The sequence below is a fragment of the Dendropsophus ebraccatus genome, chromosome 11 (assembly GCF_027789765.1).
Source record: "Dendropsophus ebraccatus isolate aDenEbr1 chromosome 11, aDenEbr1.pat, whole genome shotgun sequence".
In the NCBI taxonomy this organism is placed as follows: domain Eukaryota; kingdom Metazoa; phylum Chordata; class Amphibia; order Anura; family Hylidae; genus Dendropsophus; species Dendropsophus ebraccatus.
In genome coordinates, this window is record NC_091464.1 from 3,237,411 (window position 1) to 3,256,953 (window position 19,543).

Sequence of the window (19,543 nt, forward strand, 5' to 3'; positions counted from 1 at the left end):
TGCGGGTGTGGAATAAGTGAGGTGTGTGCAGGGAATCTAGCAGGCGTTATAGAGGAGGAGAGCTTCTTTACATACAAGATAGAAATAAAAGCCTTTAAGGGGTAATCCCATCTCACATGATGTAGGATTATTTTTATATTATTTTAGCCTATTTGCCGCTCTTTCATCCCATTGTTCCTCATTCCCACCAGTACGTTCGCCTAGAGAATAAGCTCTTCACATTTCTGACGTATAACCTGCCCGAACAAACAAACCATCCAAGCAAAGTTGTAGAAAGAAGCAATCTTTTATTGTAATACACATTTGTGTAGGCTTCGGGTGGTGACGACCTTCAGACCGGCGTTTCCGCCTGTTATAAATATCCTCTCCATTTATTCACATGATAGAGAAAATAAAAAGTGCCACAATGCTGAGAAATGTCTTCCAGACGCAGGGATCCACTTACTTTATTCATTATCACAGTTAGATGGTCAACGACCACAGGCCTTCCTGTCCGATCCAATGCCGTTCCATAATTGCACTTTACTGGGCTCCATTACTGCGCAGAATGAATGATGCAGACAATGCTTCACGTTTCACACAATGTCCGTTCCTTATGAACATTGATGCAAATCAGCACAACTTGAGTAGGCCGCGGCAATAATGGCACTTCTATTACACAGAGCGATAATCTGCTGCTTATCAGGCCGATTCGGCAGATCATCGCTCCGCGTGATAAAGACAATGATCATCGGCTGATCGTGTCTTTAGGTCCTGACCTAAGATCATCGCCGCTGGGTGCGCAATAAGGATGCACAGCAGACGGCTGATGAATCTGTAAATAAATGACTAAAGTTCATCCGTTACCTCTCTGCGCTCCTGGTGTCGTCCTGGCTTCTCTCCCCCCCCCCCCCCCCCCAGCTGCCGGGGAACACCAGTCTATGTAGTTACAGGCCGCTCAGCCAATCACTGGCTAGGATGCAACAGCTGCGGACAGTGATTGGCTGATGGGCCTGTAACTTCAGAGATTGGCTTTGGCGGGGAGAAGCCCGGAAGATACAGGGCAGCGTAGAGAAGTAAAGTATATACTTTATTATACACTTTAAAGCAAGGGCTGCACAGACATCACTAACGACATATACACAGCCCTTGCTGCTCGATAATCGAGCCAAGTAATAGGCTCAGTAGCAGATCAGCGCTGCTTTATTATACTGATCGGGCCAGTGCCAATCTAGCAGATCGGGGCCGTGTAATACGTCTCCACCCTGCAGTACCTGACAGAAATCACAGTACACGTCTGGTACTCCCCGGTCAGTCCCGTGTGGAGTGATATGTGCTCCAGTGAAGAATAACACAAGATTCCCCTCGATTTCTGGCGGCCGTCCCTGAGTGATGCTCATACAATACTTGTGCACATTCCAGGGACTACAAGAAGCTGCGCCGCGGGATGCAGCCGAGAAATGGAGTCGGGAGTCCCCGTTCTGGTGGAGTTATTACATAACATTCAAAGTTCAAAGCTTTTGGCTTCTCGTGGGAGTGTCGTTTCACTTTTCTTTAGTTAAGAACCATAAAAGTTTGCACACTTTACACAGTAGCCACAATTTTTTCTTTTAACAAAGACAAAGCATATAACGCTCGAATGAGGTCAAGACAATCACACTTTACAAATAAATTTAAGTTATGTACATTTCTATCCATATACATATGAAATTCTGCTAATATACAAATTATCTGTACACGGTCGGTCACAGGTTCAGTCATTACTCACACACAAATGCTTAAAAAAAGTCCCAATGAGTGAGGATTCTGTAGGAGGCCCCGGAGTAAAGCGTCCACGCCTCGTCCGGGAGTCCTGGAGTGCTAAGCCACGGAGCGGAGGACGTCTTACCGACGATAGTGGTTGGGAGCATCGGCAAACATGTACTTCAGTCTGTAGGCTTCTGCCAGGAGGAGGCCGATCTCCTCATTGCCCCAGTGAATGGTCGGCAGGTTCTGGAGCAGCATAAGTAATCCCTACACGGAAACACAACCAGACGCAATATCCAAGTTACCCCGATGTCTGGATCAGACAAGCGGCCGCTAACACTACCCCCCCCCCCCCAGGAGGATCTGCCCAGACTGGAAATATATTGAGGACTAGACACCAAAATATTAAAGGGAATGTGTTGCCTAGATATATGTTTTATAAATAGACTGTAGCTACATACTAAAGAGGACCTGTCACGGCCCGTGCCGGGGCAGAGCACGGCTGACCCCCCGGTGGAGACCCTTATACTTACCCCGTGCACGAAGTCCCGCTCCTGTTGCCGAGATATCGCCGTCGGAAGCCCAGTGCGCTCATCAGAGAGGAGTCCGATGCTCATAGAGAATGAATAGAGCAGTCATTGTCATCTCTGATGAGCGCGCACAAGGCTTCCGACGTCGATATCTTGGGAGCAGGACTTTGTGCATTGGGTAAGTATAAGGGTCTCCACCGGGGGGTCGGCTGGCACGGGGCGTGACAGGTAGTCTTTAAAGGGGAACTCAAGGAAAAAATTCTGTCAAATCAACTGGTGTTGGAAAGTTCTAGTGATTCGTAATTTACTTCTACACAGCCCTCTGATGACTGGGCCAACGCTCTCCTCCTCCTCCGTGTATATAAGGCCATGGCGGCTGAGGTCTCACTGATTTCTTTTTGTGGTTCTGTACTCTATAATGGTGACCAGCAAATAGTAAACAATAAAATAAGCCAAAAAGGATGGATGGCCCCTCCACAATCGGGGGTGTGTGATCTGGCCACTAGACCACCAGGTGATGGGCTTAAAAGACGTTTAGATGCAGCAGTCAGTTTTGCATTTTGCAGGACAGCTGCATTTAGATTGTTAATTAGCTGGGAGCCGCGCAGACCAGAGCTGGGTCATAGGGGGGTTCAGGGAGGGGTTGCGCTAACGGCACCATGACGTGAGCTTATGGCATGGGTAATCAAGAGGTTAAAAATCTCCAGTCTTTCAGTACTTATCAGCTGCTGTATGTCCTGCATGAAGTGGTGTATTCTCTCCAGTGTGACACAGTGCTCTCTGCTGATACCTCTGCACCAGTTGATTTGAACAAATTTTTTGGAGGGTGAACTACCCCTTTAAACTATGCTGTGGCCAGCAAACAGCGCACGCCCAGCATACCGCGCACGCCCATGCACACAGCGCACGCCCATGCACACATCGCACGTCCAGCATACCGCGCACGCCCATGCACACAGCGCACGCCCATGCACACAGCGCACGCCCAGCATACCGCGCACGCCCATGCACACATCGCACGCCCATGCACACAGCGCACGCCCAAAAACTACACTGAGCTTAAAAAAAGCTAATTTTTCCCTCTATTTTCTTATAATTTGATAATGACACACAGACATTCCATTTAATATTCCGTGAGGCAGAGTTCAGGTAGAGAGGTGCAGGGATCTAGAGGACGGACTATCCCAGCTACAAGCATAGACACAGAGGTTCCCGTACCTGCACATTACTGAGGAGAGTGCAACCTATTATGCTCTGACTGCAATGTCCTTCAATGGGGCAAGAAAATCACAGGAGTCAGCAAACATTAGAGGTTTGGAGGGGGGGGGGGTAACTGCAGTTTTATATCTTTTATTTTACATATTTTATATCTTTATAAACAAATATTGTTTGTTTTTTAAATTTTACTATAAAAAGCTTTGGCAATTTTACGTTCACAATACTTAAAGGGGTACACCGGCCGGGAGCGTGGGTCATCGCTGGGGAGGGGGTGGGTGAAAACCATTACATCTACTTACATCCCCGAGTCCAGAGCTGTCGTCCGCATCCAGCCGCTTCCTGGACTGAGATGGGACAATGGCGGACCTGCTCAGGTAATGACCGCGGACCAGGGCAGGGGCATGTGTGTGTGCAGCTCTTCAGTAAGGGGTTAAAGGGGTATTCCCCCCAAAATTATTTTTGCATTAATACGCTGCCCACCCGTAGCTTTCCATCTTTCCAATATAAAGTTATTATGGATTCTTCACAGTTTTGCTGTTATCCGGCTGCACTCACCCCCACAGATTGCAGAGAATCATCAGACCTCAGTCCAACCCGACACGCTCCCTGCTCCTGGCCCCCACCCTCCGAGACGGCATCACGTGTCCGCCATCTCTTCAAGGGGCCGGGTTAGCGCTTCTCACCCAGTCCACTGAAGCGAGGGAGGACACTGAGACAGTGACTGCTGCTGATGATGATCACTGTCTCCCTCTCTGACAGCAGCTCCCCCGCCCCCCTGCATCTCACCACCCAGTGCCCGTCCGTCCCGAATTCACCTCCCGGTGGCCGCCCCCCATCTTATCCCCCTGGTGGCCGCCCGCGGCACGTCCACCCCCCGCCCCCCTCACATCTCACCTCCCGGAGCCGGCTGTGCCCACCCCGCATCTCATCCCCCCGGTGGCCGCCCACGGCACGTCCACCCCAACCCCCCGCGCATATCACCTCCCAGTGGCCGCCTGCGGCAACGTCCACCACCCCCCGGATCTCTCCTCCCGGTGCCGGCCGAGGCAACATCCACCAACCCCCGGATCTCACCTCCCGGTGGCACGCAGACGCATCTCAACAACCCCCCCTGCGGGCGGCCACCAGGAGGTGAGATACGGCGGGGGACATCATGTTTGTGTGATGCCAGTCTGTGGAACTATTGCTCCCAGCCATCCCATAAGTGTCTTCCACTGTGCCATATCCTAGGACAGAGTGGAAGACACTTATGGGATGTCTGGGAGCAGTAGTTCCTCAGACTGGCATCACACGAACATGATGTCCCCCGCTGTATCTCACCGGGAGGTGACATCCGGCGGGTGGGGGTGGTGGACGATGCCGGCACCGGGAGGTGAGATCCGGGGGGTGGTGGACATTGCCGGTACCGGAGGTGAGATCCGGAGGGTGGTGGACGTTGCCGGTACCGGAGGTGACATGCGGGGGGGGGGGGGTTGAAAAGCTCACACGCAGATTTTTGTGTTATAAGCAGAAAGCAGCAGCTGAAAACTGGGGGACGAAGGCTGAATAGATAATAACAAGTCCAATTACCCCTGTAATTTTCGGGATAGAAGCTTTGCACCTCACCTAACAGTTGTGGCAGAAGCTCAGGAACACGTCACAGCCTGCCCCCCCCCCCCCCCCCCCCCCCCCCCGGCACAGCCTGCCCCCCTGGCACAGCCTGATCCCCCCCCCCCGGCACAGCCTGATCCCCCCCCCCCCCCCCCCCCCGCATTATCCTTGGGAGATAGCATCCACAGCAGGATTACCCCCCCCCCCCATCTATCTGTCACCCGAGTCGCTGAGCCAATAACTACACACCAATGTCTATTGCTTATAACCCGGCACAGGCCTCCCCACCTGGACGTCAGTACAAACCTGAAAATCTTCTTCATCTAGAATCTCTTTCCGCCATTTTATAAGAAATGCTGCACAAACGTAAAGGTGGAAATGGGAGAAGCCTTCCGGTTCTGCCTGTGACAGGGGGAAATGGTGGGAGATTACATGGAAGAACCCCGGCTGCACAAGGTCTATAATCTCATGTTACACATCAGGACGACAGACAGGTGAGTATCACACAGGAAGCCCCCAGTACCTGGTAAGTATCCCACAGCCGGATGGTACATCGCAAGGGAAGCTCCCGCATCAGCAGATTGTTCATCCATCGAAAGGCAAACTGCAAATATTCTACCTCATACTTCTGGAGATGACTGTGCACCTGGCCTATAGGGAAGGGAAGGAAAGGGTGAGAAGAATATACCCAAACATCAAGTCCTCCAACCATCAGTGGTCATTAGTCTAGCTCGTGGCTGCGCATCCCCACTCCAGGCTCCACCGTATAACAACCGCTAAGAGATAGGTGGCACTCCAACTTCAAAGGGAAGAAGCTGCACACGGATGGGTGAATACAGTAAGGAGCCGCCTGTTCCTTAGGCTTTGTTACCCACAATGCTGTTGGCCTCTTACAGACAGGTCATGTGAGTATGGTCTGTATACGTGGGATGGATCCACAGACCTCCCGGCATCATGTATCACTGTAGGATGAGAGATTCGGCCGTTTAGTGAAACTTATCAGCCGGTTGCCCTTCACCTCTCTTCTGCTCCCTGCCGAGAAAAGCTGGATCCAGTCCTCGGAAACGTCTCCCATTTTCCTAGGACTGGACCCAGCTTTTCCCAGCAACCGGGGAGGAGCGGCATTGAGTTAAGGCCCTATTACACAAAGCGATTATCGGCCATATTCGGCAGCTCCCTGCACCACCCAACCTCGTGCCCCTCCCCCCCCCATCTTACCTGCTCGCTGCCATTGCATGTTATAGTGCCGGTAGCAGGCCAAAGGCTGATCGGACAGGTCGGCTCTCCTTTGCTCCTCTGAATCTCCCTGAGTAATAGGGGCTTCAGGAGGCAGACGGCTGATAAGCTTCTTGCCAATGAAAGGAAGCTAAGATGGCCGATACGCTTCCCTCCCATGATGATGCCAGGAGCGCTGCAGGTGTTGCAGGACTGTCCAGATACAGCCGTGTGTCACAGAACGTCAGGTGACTGCATCCAAGTGCCCTCTACCTCAGTGTCAAAGCACTACCACCTCAACGGCTCCCAACCCACCCCCACTATAACAATACCCCCACCATAACAATACCCCCACCCCTTCACCTCCGCCATAACTATAGCCCCACTATAACAATACCCCTGCATCTCCGCCATAACAATATCCCCACTATAACAATACCCCCACTATAACAATACCCCAAATATAACAATACCCCCACTATAACAATACCCCCACTATAACAATACCCCCACTATAACAATACCCCCACTATAACAATACCCCCACCCCTTCATCTCCGCCATAACAATATCCCCACTATAACAATACCCCAAATATAACAATACCCCCACTATAACAATACCCCCACTATAACAATACCCCCACCCCTTCATCTCCGCCATAACAATACCCCCACTATAACAATACCCCCACTATAACAATAACCCCAACCCTTCACCTTCGCCATAACAATACCCCCACTATAACAATACCCCCACTATAACAATAACCCCAACCCTTCACCTCCGCCATAACAATACCCCCACTATAACAATACCCCCACTATAACAATAACCCCAACCCTTCACCTCCGCCATAACTATAGCCCCAATCCATCACCTCTGCCATAACAATACCCCCACCCCTTCATCTCCGCCATAACAATACCCCCAATATAACAATACCCCTACCCCTTCACCAGAACAATACCCCCACTATAACAATACCCCCACTATAACAATATCCCCACCATAACAATATCCCCACCCCTTCATCTCCGCCATAACAATACCCCCACTATAACAATACCCCCACCTAAACAATACCCCCACCCCTTCATCTCCACCATAACAATACCCCCACTATAACAATACCCCCACCCCACTGGCCATAGCTGCCCTCACAACAGGGGTAATAACCAGAGTGATTTGTTTGGCTCGGCCACTGGCTTCTACTAGCAGCAGCCTGACAGGCCGACAGCCGAGTGTAACGAAAGTCTTTGTTCTGTTGCATCTGTACATTGGCTCACCATCCGCAGCTACTACATACACTCACCGGCCACTTTATTAGGTACACCTGTCCAACTGCACGTTAATTTCTAATCAGCCAATCACATGTCTACATGCATTTAGGCATGTAGACATGGTCAAGACAATCTCCTGCAGTTCAAACCGAGCATCAGTATGGGGAAGAAAGGTGATGTGAGGCCTTTGAACGTGGCATGGTTGTTGGTGCCAGAAGGGCTGGTCTGAGTATTTCAGAAACTGCTGATCTACTGGGATTTTCACGCACAACCATCTCTAGGGTTTACAGAGAATGGTCCGAAAAAGAAAAACCATCCAGTGAGCGGCAGTTCTGTGGGCGGAAATGCCTTGTTGATGCCAGAGGTCAGAGGAGAATGGGCAGACTGGTTCCAGCTGATAGAAAGGCAACAGTGACTCAAATAGCCAACCGTTACAGCCAAGGTAGGCAGAAGAGCATCTCTGAACGCACAGTACGGCCAACTCTGAGGCAGATGGGCTACAGCAGCAGAAGACCACACCGGGGGCCACTCCGCTCAGCTAAGAACAGGAAACTGAGGCTACAATTTGCACAAGCTCATCGAAATTGGACAGTAGAAGATTGGAAAAACGTTGCCTGGTCTGATGAGTCTCGATTTCTGCTGCGACATTCGGATGGTAGGGTCAGAATTTGGCGTCAACAACATGAAAGCATGGATCCATCCTGCCTTGTATCAACGGTTCAGGCTGGTGGTGGTGGTGGTGTCATGGTGTGGGGAATATTTTCTTGGCACTCTTTGGGCCCCTTGGTACCAATTGAGCATGGTTACAACGCCACAGCCTACCTGAGTATTGTTGCTGACCATGTCCATCCCTTTATGACCACAATGGACCCAACATCTGATGGCTACTTTCAGCAGGATAATGCGCCATGTCATAAAGCTAGAATCATCTCAGACTGGTTTCTTGAACGTGACAATGAGGTCACTGTACTCCAATGGCCTCCACAGTCATCAGATCTCAATCCAATAGAGCATCTTTGGGATGTGGTGGAACGGGAGATTGGCATCATGGATGTGCAGCCGACAAATCTGCGGCAACTGTGTGATGTCATCATGTCACTATGGACCAAAATCTCTGAGGAAGCTTCCAGCACCTTGTTGTATCTATGCCACGAAGAATTGAGGCAGTTCTTAAGGCAAAAGGGGGTCCGACCCGTTACTAGCATGGTCTACCTAATAAAGTGGCCGCTGAGTGTATATATCTAGTGACGTTGTGTTACATCTGTACATTGGCTCACCATCCGCAGCTACTACAGATATGTGTTGCATCTAGTGACGTGTTACATCTGTACATTGGCTCACCATCCGCAGGTACTACATATATGTGTTGCATCTAGTGACGTTGTGTTACACTCTCGTACAGATCAGGCACATCGTCCTCCAGACCTGACGGCTGCGGCTGCCCTCGATGGAGTTGTTCACACTTGGGGAATGACGGATGTTAATCTCACAGCTCTTTCTGCGCCTCGTACCTTAGTGAGTGCGGCTATAAGGCGTCCATACTAACATTCACTTTGTCTAGATGACCCCCTGATGACAATGCAGGCACTAGAAACATGCTGAGGGTGCAAAGGACATGTGACTGCTGCACACCACTGACAGATCCCTCCTAGGCTGCGCACAATACACGTCAGCACCAATACAAGTCAATGGCACGTCCGCTGACAACATGTGGTAGGGGTACTGCTAGGAGTAGGGAGTCTGAGCCTCCATTGCATGACTCTGGATTGTCAAGGGTCAGAGGTCTCTTTAAGCCTAACCTGCATACGGCACACGGATTAAGGATATGGTTTGGCTAGAGAGGCAGCTCATGTACTACGGCACAGTGACAGGGTAACTAGAGAGGAGCACAACGTGGCCTGGAGGTTACAGGTTGGCTGCAGTGGTTGGATCCACCGGTAATGCCGCATGACTGTACTCCAGCCGCCACGCCATCTCTGACAGCGACCTTTAGGGAACAGTCACACGTGCGGCCAATTTCAGGTACTGGTGAAATGCGCAGCAGCAGACAACGTCCCCCTCGCTGAACGTCCCCAGCATGCCAACAATAGGAACAAACCATCAATTCGGCTGACGAGTTCTTCGAGAGCTTTCACGTTCTTCTGAATTCCAGGCTGAGCAAACGTGTAGTTATCCTGAGAAAAAGGACAAGAAAAACGGAGATCAGGCGATACGCTGAAAACTACGGAGAGACGGAGTATCGGGAAGACACAGCTTCCTGCCCAGAGGCTTCATGGGGCCTGACCGGACATGTCCGACACACACACACGAGCGCGCATCCGACACACACACACACGAGCGACACGTCCAACACACACACACACGCCACAAGTCCGACACACACACACACGAGCGACACATCCGACACACACACACACACACACAAGCGACACATCCGACACACACACACACACACACACACACACGAGCGACACATCCGACACACACACACACACAAGCGACAAGTCCGACACACACACACACACACGTCCGACACACACACACGTTACACGCCCGACACGTGCCACAGGGGACACGTCTGACACACACATACACGAGCGCCATGTCCGACACACACATGAGCGACACGTCTGGCACGTGCCACAGGGGACACGTCAGACACACATGACATGACTTAGACACTCCTCCGCCAGGTTTGGTGAAGGGGGATGGATCATCATTGTGATAAATCTGGTACATTCGGTATGTCTAAGGCCCAATTCACATGTCTGAAGTTGCAGATATAACATAGGGCCAATAGATTTGCAGGGATCCCTATACACATCACTGTATACACCGCCACAGCCAGTGCAGGGATCCCTATATACACATCACTATATACACCGCTACAGCCAGTGCAGGGATCCCTATACACCGCTACAGCCAGTGCAGTGATCCCTATATACACATCACTGTATACACCGCTACAGCCAGTGCAGGGATCCCTATACACATCACTGTATACACCGCTACAGCCAGTGCAGGGATCCCTATACACATCACTGCATACACAGCTACAGCCAGTGCAGGGATCCCTATACACATCACTGTATACACCGCTACAGCCAGTGCAGGGATCCCTATATACACATCACTGTATACACCGCTACAGCCAGTGCAGGGATCCCTATACACATCACTGTATACACCGCTACAGCCAGTGCAGGGATCCCTATACACATCACTGTATACACAGCTACAGCCAGTGCAGGGATCCCTATACACATCACTGTATACACCGCCACAGCCAGTGCAGGGATCCCTATACACATCACTGTATACACCGCTACAGCCAGTGCAGGGATCCCTATACACATCACTGTATACACCGCTACAGCCAGTGCAGGGATCCCTATACACATCACTGTATACACAGCTACAGCCAGTGCAGGGATCCCTATACACATCACTGTATACACCGCTACAGCCAGTGCAGGGATCCCTGTATACACCGCTACAGCCAGTGCAGGGATCCCTGTATACACCACTACAGCCAGTGCAGGGATCCCTATACACATCACTGTATACACCGCTACAGCCAGTGCAGGGATCCCTATACACATCACTGTATACACCGCTACAGCCAGTGCAGGGATCCCTATACACATCACTGTATACACCGCCACAGCCAGTGCAGGGATCCCTATATACATCACTGTATACACCGCTACAGCCAGGGCAGGGATCCCTATACACATCACTGTATACACCGCCACAGCCAGTGCAGGGATCCCTATACACATCACTGTATACACCGCTACAGCCAGTGCAGGGATCCCTATACACATCACTGTATACACAGCTACAGCCAGTGCAGGGATCCCTATACACAGCTACAGCCAGTGCAGGGATCCCTATACACATCACTGTATACACCGCTACAGCCAGTGCAGGGATCCCTGTATACACCGCTACAGCCAGTGCAGGGATCCCTGTATACACCACTACAGCCAGTGCAGGGATCCCTATACACATCACTGTATACACCGCTACAGCCAGTGCAGTGATCCCTATACACATCACTGTATACACCGCTACAGCCAGTGCAGTGATCCCTATACACATCACTGTATACACCGCTACAGCCAGTGCAGGGATCCCTGTATACACCGCCACAGCCAGTGCAGGGATCCCTATATACATCACTGTATACACAGCTACAGCCAGTGCAGGGATCCCTATATACACATCACTGTATACACCGCTACAGCCAGTGCAGGGATCCCTATACACATCACTGTATACACCACTACAGCCAGTGCAGGGATCCCTATACACATCACTGTATACACCGCTACAGCCAGTGCAGGGATCCCTATACACATCACTGTATACACCGCTACAGCCAGTGCAGGGATCCCTGTATACACATCACTATATACACCACTACAGCCAGTGCAGGGATCCCTGTATACACCGCTACAGCCAGTGCAGGGATCCCTATACACATCACTGTATACACCGCTACAGCCAGTGCAGGGATCCCTATACACATCACTGTATACACCGCTACAGCCAGTGCAGGGATCCCTATACACATCCCTGTATACACCGCTACAGCCAGTGCAGGGATCCCTATACACATCACTGTATACACCGCTACAGCCAGTGCAGGGATCCCTATACACATCACTGTATACACCGCTACAGCCAGTGCAGGGATCCCTGTATACACCGCTACAGCCAGTGCAGGGATCCCTATACACATCACTGTATACACCGCTACAGCCAGTGCAGGGATCCCTATACACATCACTGTATACACCGCTACAGCCAGTGCAGGGATCCCTATATACATCACTGTATACACCGCTACAGCCAGTGCAGGGATCCCTATACACATCACTGTATACACCGCTACAGCCAGTGCAGGGATCCCTATACACATCACTGTATACACCGCTACAGCCAGTGCAGGGATCCCTATACACCGCTACAGCCAGTGCAGTGATCCCTATATACACATCACTGTATACACCGCTACAGCCAGTGCAGGGATCCCTATACACATCCCTGTATACACCGCTACAGCCAGTGCAGGGATCCCTATACACATCACTGTATACACCGCTACAGCCAGTGCAGGGATCCCTATACACATCACTGTATACACCACTACAGCCAGTGCAGGGATCCCTATCCACATCACTGTATACACCGCCACAGCCAGTGCAGGGATCCCTATACACATCACTGTATACACCGCTACAGCCAGTGCAGGGATCCCTGTATACACCGCTACAGCCAGTGCAGGGATCCCTGTATACACCACTACAGCCAGTGCAGGGATCCCTATACACATCACTGTATACACCGCTACAGCCAGTGCAGTGATCCCTATACACATCACTGTATACACCGCTACAGCCAGTGCAGTGATCCCTATACACATCACTGTATACACCGCTACAGCCAGTGCAGGGATCCCTGTATACACCGCCACAGCCAGTGCAGGGATCCCTATACACATCACTGTATACACAGCTACAGCCAGTGCAGGGATCCCTATATACACATCACTGTATACACCGCTACAGCCAGTGCAGGGATCCCTATACACATCACTGTATACACCACTACAGCCAGTGCAGGGATCCCTATACACATCACTGTATACACAGCTACAGCCAGTGCAGGGATCCCTGTATACACATCACTGTATACACCGCTACAGCCAGTGCAGGGATCCCTATACCCCAAACCATCACAGTGGAAATCCCCCCCAAAAACCTGTACACCGCTACAAGCCAGTGCAGGGATCCCTATACACATCACTGTATACACCGCTACAGCCAGTGCAGGGATCCCTATACACATCCCTGTATACACCGCTACAGCCAGTGCAGGGATCCCTATACACATCCCTGTATACACCGCTACAGCCAGTGCAGGGATCCCTATACACATCACTGTATACACCGCTACAGCCAGTGCAGGGATCCCTATACACATCACTGTATACACCGCTACAGCCAGTGCAGGGATCCCTGTATACAACGCTACAGCCAGTGCAGGGATCCTATATACACATCACTGTATACACCGCTACAGCCAGTGCAGGGATCCCTATACACATCACTGTATACACCGCTACAGCCAGTGCAGGGATCCCTATACACATCACTGTATACAACCGCTACAGCCAGTGCAGGGATCCTATACACATCACTGTATACACCGCTACAGCCAGTGCAGGGATCCCTATACACATCACTGTATACACCGCTACAGCCAGTGCAGGGATCCCTATACACATCACTGTATACACCGCTACAGCCAGTGCAGGGATCCCTATACACATCACTGTATACACCACTACAGCCAGTGCAGGGATCCCTATACACCACTACAGCCAGTGCAGGGATCCCTATATACACATCACTGTATACACCGCTACAGCCAGTGCAGGGATCCCTGTATACACATCACTGTATACACCGCTACAGCCAGTGCAGGGATCCCTATACACATCACTGTATACACCGCTACAGCCAGTGCAGGGATCCCTATACACATCACTGTATACACCGCTACAGCCAGTGCAGGGATCCCTATATACACATCACTGTATACACAGCTACAGCCAGTGCAGGGATCCCTATATACACATCACTGTATACACCGCTACAGCCAGTGCAGGGATCCCTATACACATCACTGTATACACAGCTACAGCCAGTTGCAGGGGATCCCTATACACCGCTACAGACCAGTGCAGGGATTCCCTATACACCGCTACAGGCCAGTGCAGGGATCCCTATATACACATCACTGTATACAACCGGCTACAGCCAGTGCAGGATCCCTATACACATCACTGTATACACCGCTACAGCCAGTGCAGGGGATCCCTATACACATCACTGTATACACCGCTAACAGCCAGTGCAGTGGATCCCTATACACATCCCTGTATACACCGCTACAGCCAGTGCAGGATCCCTATACACCGCTACAGCCAGTGCAGGGATCCCTATACACATCACTGTATACACCGCTACAGCCAGTGCAGGGATCCCTATACACATCACTATATACACCGCTACAGCCAGTGCAGGGATCCCTGTATACACCGCTACAGCCAGTGCAGGGATCCCTATATACACATCACTGTATACACCGCTACAGCCAGTGCAGGGATCCCTGTATACACCGCTACAGCCAGTGCAGGGATCCCTATACACATCACTGTATACACCGCTACAGCCAGTGCAGGGATCCCTATACACATCACTGTATACACCGCCACAGCCAGTGCAGGGATTCCTATACACAGCTACAGCCAGTGCAGGGATCCCTATATACACATCACTGTATACACCGCTACAGCCAGTGCAGGGATCCCTATACACATCACTGTATACACCGCTACAGCAGTGCAGGCCTACCCTATATACACATCACTGTATACACCGCCACAGCCAGTGCAGGGATCCCTATATACACATCACTGTATACACCGCTACAGCCAGTGCAGGGATCCCTATACACATCACTGTATACACCACTACAGCCAGTGCAGGGATCCCTATACACATCACTGTATACACCGCTACAGCCAGTGCAGGGATCCCTATACACATCACTGTATACACCGCTACAGCCAGTGCAGGGATCCCTATATACACATCACTGTATACACAGCTACAGCCAGTGCAGGGATCCCTATACACATCACTGTATACACAGCTACAGCCAGTGCAGGGATCCCTATACACATCACTGTATACACAGCTACAGCCAGTGCAGGGATCCCTATACACATCACTGTATACACAGCTACAGCCAGTGCAGGGATCCCTATACACATCACTGTATACACCGCCACAGCCAGTGCAGGGATCCCTATACACATCACTGTATACACCGCTACAGCCAGTGCAGGGATCCCTATACACATCACTGTATACATCGCTACAGCCAGTGCAGGGATCCCTATACACATCACTGTATACACCGCTACAGCCAGTGCAGGGATCCCTATACACATCACTGTATACACCGCCACAGCCAGTGCAGGGATCCCTATACACATCACTGTATACACAGCTACAGCCAGTGCAGGGATCCCTATACACATCACTGTATACACCGCTACAGCCAGTGCAGGGATCCCTATACACATCACTGTATACACCGCTACAGCCAGTGCAGGGATCCCTATACACATCACTGTATACACAGCTACAGCCAGTGCAGGGATCCCTATACACATCACTGTATACACCGCTACAGCCAGTGCAGGGATCCCTATACACATCACTGTATACACAGCTACAGCCAGTGCAGGGATCCCTGTATACACCGCTACAGCCAGTGCAGGGATCCCTATAAACATCACTGTATACACCGCTACAGCCAGTGCAGGGATCCCTATACACATCACTGTATACACCGCTACAGCCAGTGCAGGGATCCCTATACACATCACTGTATACACCGCTACAGCCAGTGCAGGGATCCCTATACACATCACTGTATACACCGCTACAGCCAGTGCAGGGATCCCTATATACACATCACTGTATACACCGCCACAGCCAGTGCAGGGATCCCTATATACACATCACTATATACACCGCTACAGCCAGTGCAGGGATCCCTATATACACCGCTACAGCCAGTGCAGGGATCCCTATACACATCACTGTATACACCGCCACAGCCAGTGCAGGGATCCCTATACACATCACTGTATACACCGCTACAGCCAGTGCAGGGATCCCTGTATACACCGCTACAGCCAGTGCAGGGATCCCTATACACATCACTGTATACACCGCCACAGCCAGTGCAGGGATCCCTATACACATCACTGTATACACCGCTACAGCCAGTGCAGGGATTTCTGTAGCATTAAGCATCCCTCAGAATAACGGGGCCGTCAGAGGTTTCGGACACGGATCTGCCGGGTGTATCAGTCGTTATCGGGATTTGGCTATGAGGCCGTATACTATGAGCCGCGTCTCCTACCTGAATGCCGTCCAGTAATTTACTCATTGACCAGAAACTATCGGCTTCTATGTTCCTTAGGGTTTCGGGGGACAGGGTGCCCACATCAAAGTTTTCTACATCATCTTCTATAAACATGAAGAGAAGACAGACACGTTAGTGCAATGTATACACCAGGCGGGAAGGCGCACACCCAGCAAGACTCACTTTAATCCCGCACATACTGTGGCCTTAAAGGGGAAGTTCAGCAAAAAAAAAAAATTCTTTCAAATCAACTGGTGTCACAAAGAGCCAGAGATTTGTAATTTACTTCTATGAAAAAAAATCTCCAGTCTTCCAGTACTTATTAGCTGCTGTATGCCCTGGTGCTCTGCCCACAGACTGTCAGTAACAGCGAGGACCAGGGAGCGGATGGCGGCCGCTCCTCCTCCTCCTCACAGTTTCTGAGCTCACTTTACAGAGCTCCTCACGTCATGATGCTCCGGGATCTCCTTCATGTGGGAACGTCATTTTGCAGCAGGGGGTTGAACAGACAGGACCAGAATTTTTTAAATTTTTAAATATTTTGAAACAAACTGTATGTGACCATTGGGCCGAGGGATTAATCAAGTTGCCCTTAGGGGACCTTACAATTTTCTTTTTTTTAAAAATTGAGAATAAGATTTTGCTTATTTTAAAAATGGCAGCCGCCGCCATCATGTTGCCGTAGGTTCCGGGACTTCACTGTGAATAAGCCCCGCCCCCCGCAGCGTCCTGCGTCATCAGTATAACTAGTTAGGGCTCAGTGCCCAGTCAGTTCCCTCATAAGAGGCGCTGAGGAGGTAATGTAAATGTTGGGTTGTACAGCACACGAGACATGGATAGTGTGTCACATGCTTTCAGGGATTCAGATAAATAATGCACTGCAGCACAGAAGGGGTTAACAGCAGGGGACACTACAGCCATGCAGCGAAATTAGACACTGCAGCACAGAAGGGGTTAACAGCAGGTGACACTACAGGCATGCGGAGTATTTACTGCAGCACAGAAGGGGTTAACAGCAGGGGACACTACAGCCATGCAGCAAAATTAGACACTGCAGCACAGAAGGGGTTAACAGCAGGGGACACTACAGGCATGCAGAGAAATTACACACTGCAGCACAGAAGGGGTTAACAGCAGGGGACACTACAGGCATGCAGAGAAATTACACACTGCAGCACAGAAGGGGTTAACAGCAGGGGACACTACAGGCATGCGGAGTAACGGCTGCCCTCAGACCCGAGCCGAAGAAGAGGCATAAAATAGTGGTCAGCTGTTAACCTCATTACATGCTGCAGCACAGAAAAGGTAGACTATTACAGAAATCAAGCGGGGGAGGAGATGGGAGGGAAGAGGAGGCTATTGAGCGTTCAGGGGGCTTGGAAAAACAATGGACACTTTGCACAGGAGAAAAAAAAAAACATTTTTCTCCTCTATGGGAAAAGACACGGACATAGGAAAGGTGCGATGTGTCCCTAACAGTGTCAGCAGTGCCATGATACTACACAATGCATCCTCACCAACATGCTCCGTCAGAAACACCACAAAGAATGGAGTGACCAGATCATTGATTCCCTGGACATAACCGCTGGCAGGGTGCCGGATGGCCCAGATGAACAGGATTCTCTCAAAGATCTGACAGGAGAAGAGAACACAAAAGGGGCATAAATAATAGAAATATATGGACATATTGTGTGTAGCTTTTCTTAAAAGGGGGGGGGGGGGGGGTCTATTTTATATATATATATATATATATGTGGGCCCCTTGGGTGACAGAGCCTCAGCGGGCCCCTTTGTGGAGGAAACCATGTGGTGACTGTAAAACTGCAGGTCCCCTTAGAGGTGCCCTCTGTGTAGCCCCCTTATAGATGCCCCCTGTGTATTATCCTCCTTATAGATGCCCCCTCTGTGTAGCCCCCTTATAGATGCCCCCTCTGTGTAGCCCCCTTATAGATGCCCCCTCTGTGTATTATCCTCCTTATAGATGGCTCCTCTGTGTAGCCCCCTTATAGATGCTTCCTCTGTGTAGCCCTTTTATAGATGCCCCCTCTGTGTAGCCCCCTTATAGATGGCTCCTCTGTGTAGCCCCCTTATAGATGCCCCCTCTGTGTAGCCCCCTTATAGATGGCTCCTCTGTGTATTATCCTCCTTATAGATGGCTCCTCTGTGTATTATCCTCCTTATAGATGCCCCCTCTGTGTAGCCCCCTTATAGATGCCCCCTCTGTGTAGCCCCCTTATAGATGCCCCCTCTGTGTATTATCCTTATAGATGGCTCCTCTGTGTAGCCCCCTTATAGATGGCTCCTCTGTGTATTATCCTTATAGATGGCTCCTCTGTGTATTATCCTTATAGATGGCTCCTCTGTGTATTATCCCCCTTATAGATGGCTCCTCTGTGTATTATCCTCCTTATAGATGGCTCCTCTGTGTAGCCCCCTTATAGATGCCCCCTCTGTGTATTATCCCCCTTATAGATGCCCCCTCTGTGTATTATCCTTATAGATGGCTCCTCTGTGTAGCCCCCTTATAGATGGCTCCTCTGTGTATTATCCTTATAGATGCCCCCTCTGTGTAGCCCCCTTATAGATGCCCCCTCTGTGTAGCCCCCTTATAGATGCCCCCTCTGTGTATTATCCTTATAGATGGCTCCTCTGTGTAGCCCCCTTATAGATGGCTCCTCTGTGTAGCCCCCTTACAGATGGCTCCTCTGTGTATTATCCTCCTTATAGATGCCCCCTCTGTGTATTATCCTCCTTATAGATGCCCCCTCTGTGTATTATCCTCCTTATAGATGCCCCCTCTGTGTATTATCCTTATAGATGCCCCCTCTGTGTAGCCCCCTTATAGATGCCCCCTCTGTGTATTATCCTTATAGATGGCTCCTCTGTGTAGCCCCCTTATAGATGGCTCCTCTGTGTATTATCCTCCTTATAGATGGCCCCTCTGTGTATTATCCCCCTTACAGATGG

The 19,543-nt window shown here is 50.6% G+C and overlaps 1 protein-coding gene across 1 annotated transcript in view; it reads right to left on the reverse strand.

Annotated features, from left to right (window-relative positions):
- Positions 1-267: 267 nt before the first annotated feature.
- The window catches only part of TBC1D22B (TBC1 domain family member 22B), a 72,675-nt gene continuing 53,399 nt past the window's right edge, over positions 268-19,543 (reverse strand). The window contains exons 8-13 of the mRNA XM_069945421.1: positions 18,094-18,208; positions 16,574-16,680; positions 9,660-9,735; positions 5,587-5,714; positions 5,370-5,465; positions 268-1,992 (exon numbers count right to left, since the gene is read on the reverse strand). Coding sequence (XP_069801522.1) covers positions 1,864-1,992; positions 5,370-5,465; positions 5,587-5,714; positions 9,660-9,735; positions 16,574-16,680; positions 18,094-18,208 — 651 coding nt within the window. The 3' untranslated portion in view covers positions 268-1,863. The remainder of the gene's footprint in view (positions 1,993-5,369; positions 5,466-5,586; positions 5,715-9,659; positions 9,736-16,573; positions 16,681-18,093; positions 18,209-19,543) is intronic.